Source organism: Nicrophorus vespilloides, unplaced genomic scaffold, assembly GCF_001412225.1.
Source record: "Nicrophorus vespilloides isolate i.1.1-1 unplaced genomic scaffold, Nicve_v1.0, whole genome shotgun sequence".
In the NCBI taxonomy this organism is placed as follows: domain Eukaryota; kingdom Metazoa; phylum Arthropoda; class Insecta; order Coleoptera; family Silphidae; genus Nicrophorus; species Nicrophorus vespilloides.
Window position 1 is genome coordinate 1 of NW_017096279.1, and position 843 is coordinate 843.

Consider the following 843-nt stretch of genomic DNA (forward strand, 5'->3'; position numbering starts at 1 on the left):
TCTTTACCAATTCATATCTTTTATTTACTTCCATCCCTAAAAATTTGTTACACTTGGCTATTTTATGTTCTCCCCTACAGCATTTGCATATTTCATTTACCTTTCCCATATTATACATATTTGGCCTACTTTTATAGTCTGTTTTTTTTTCTGATCCATACGCAGCTTTCAACGCCATTATTTTGTTTTCTAAAAATTCGAAAAAATCATCAAGTTTAATTTCCTCTATTTCTTTTCCGTTGATTAGCATCTGCCAATCCTTCCTTGAATTCGAATCTAATCGTTTACATACTATTGATATTATCCAGAACTCTAATGATTCACTGAATCTTCCCAGTGATTGCAGTGCCCGTACACTTTTCCTTACACTATCATGAACTCTTTGCAACTCCACAAAACTCTCTCCCCGAACAAACTGAAGCTCTAGTATTGCGTTATAATAAAATTGTACTAACTGAATATTATTCCTGTAACGCCTAGTCAACAATTCCCATGCAATCTCGTAATTATCTGTAGTTACCTCTATGAATTGTATAACCTCTGCTGCTATACCTGATAATACCGATTTTAAATAATGAAACTTTTGTATAGGTGGCAGGTTTGGCTTAGAATGAACCAATGCACTGAACATATCCCGGAAATGTAACCATTTGTCTATGTCACCATTAAACGTTGGTAACTCAATTGCCGGTAGTTTCATATGTCCCATGTCACTGCCCATTGGTGTTGTTTGCTGTGACAATGGCGATATTTCCTTATAAGGCTTTAATTTGGCCTTTGCCTTATTTAGGGCCTCAATGAACGACTCACCTATCTCATCGTGATCTTCTATGAATTGCTCGT

General features: G+C 35.7%; 1 protein-coding gene across 1 annotated transcript in view; it reads right to left on the reverse strand.

Moving 5' to 3' along the window:
• Positions 1-100: 100 nt before the first annotated feature.
• The window catches only part of LOC108556497, a gene marked incomplete at its 3' end in the record, with an annotated part of 998 nt that continues 255 nt past the window's right edge, over positions 101-843 (reverse strand). Inside the window, exon 2 of the mRNA XM_017912631.1 lies at positions 101-810. Coding sequence (XP_017768120.1) covers positions 101-810 — 710 coding nt within the window. The remainder of the gene's footprint in view (positions 811-843) is intronic.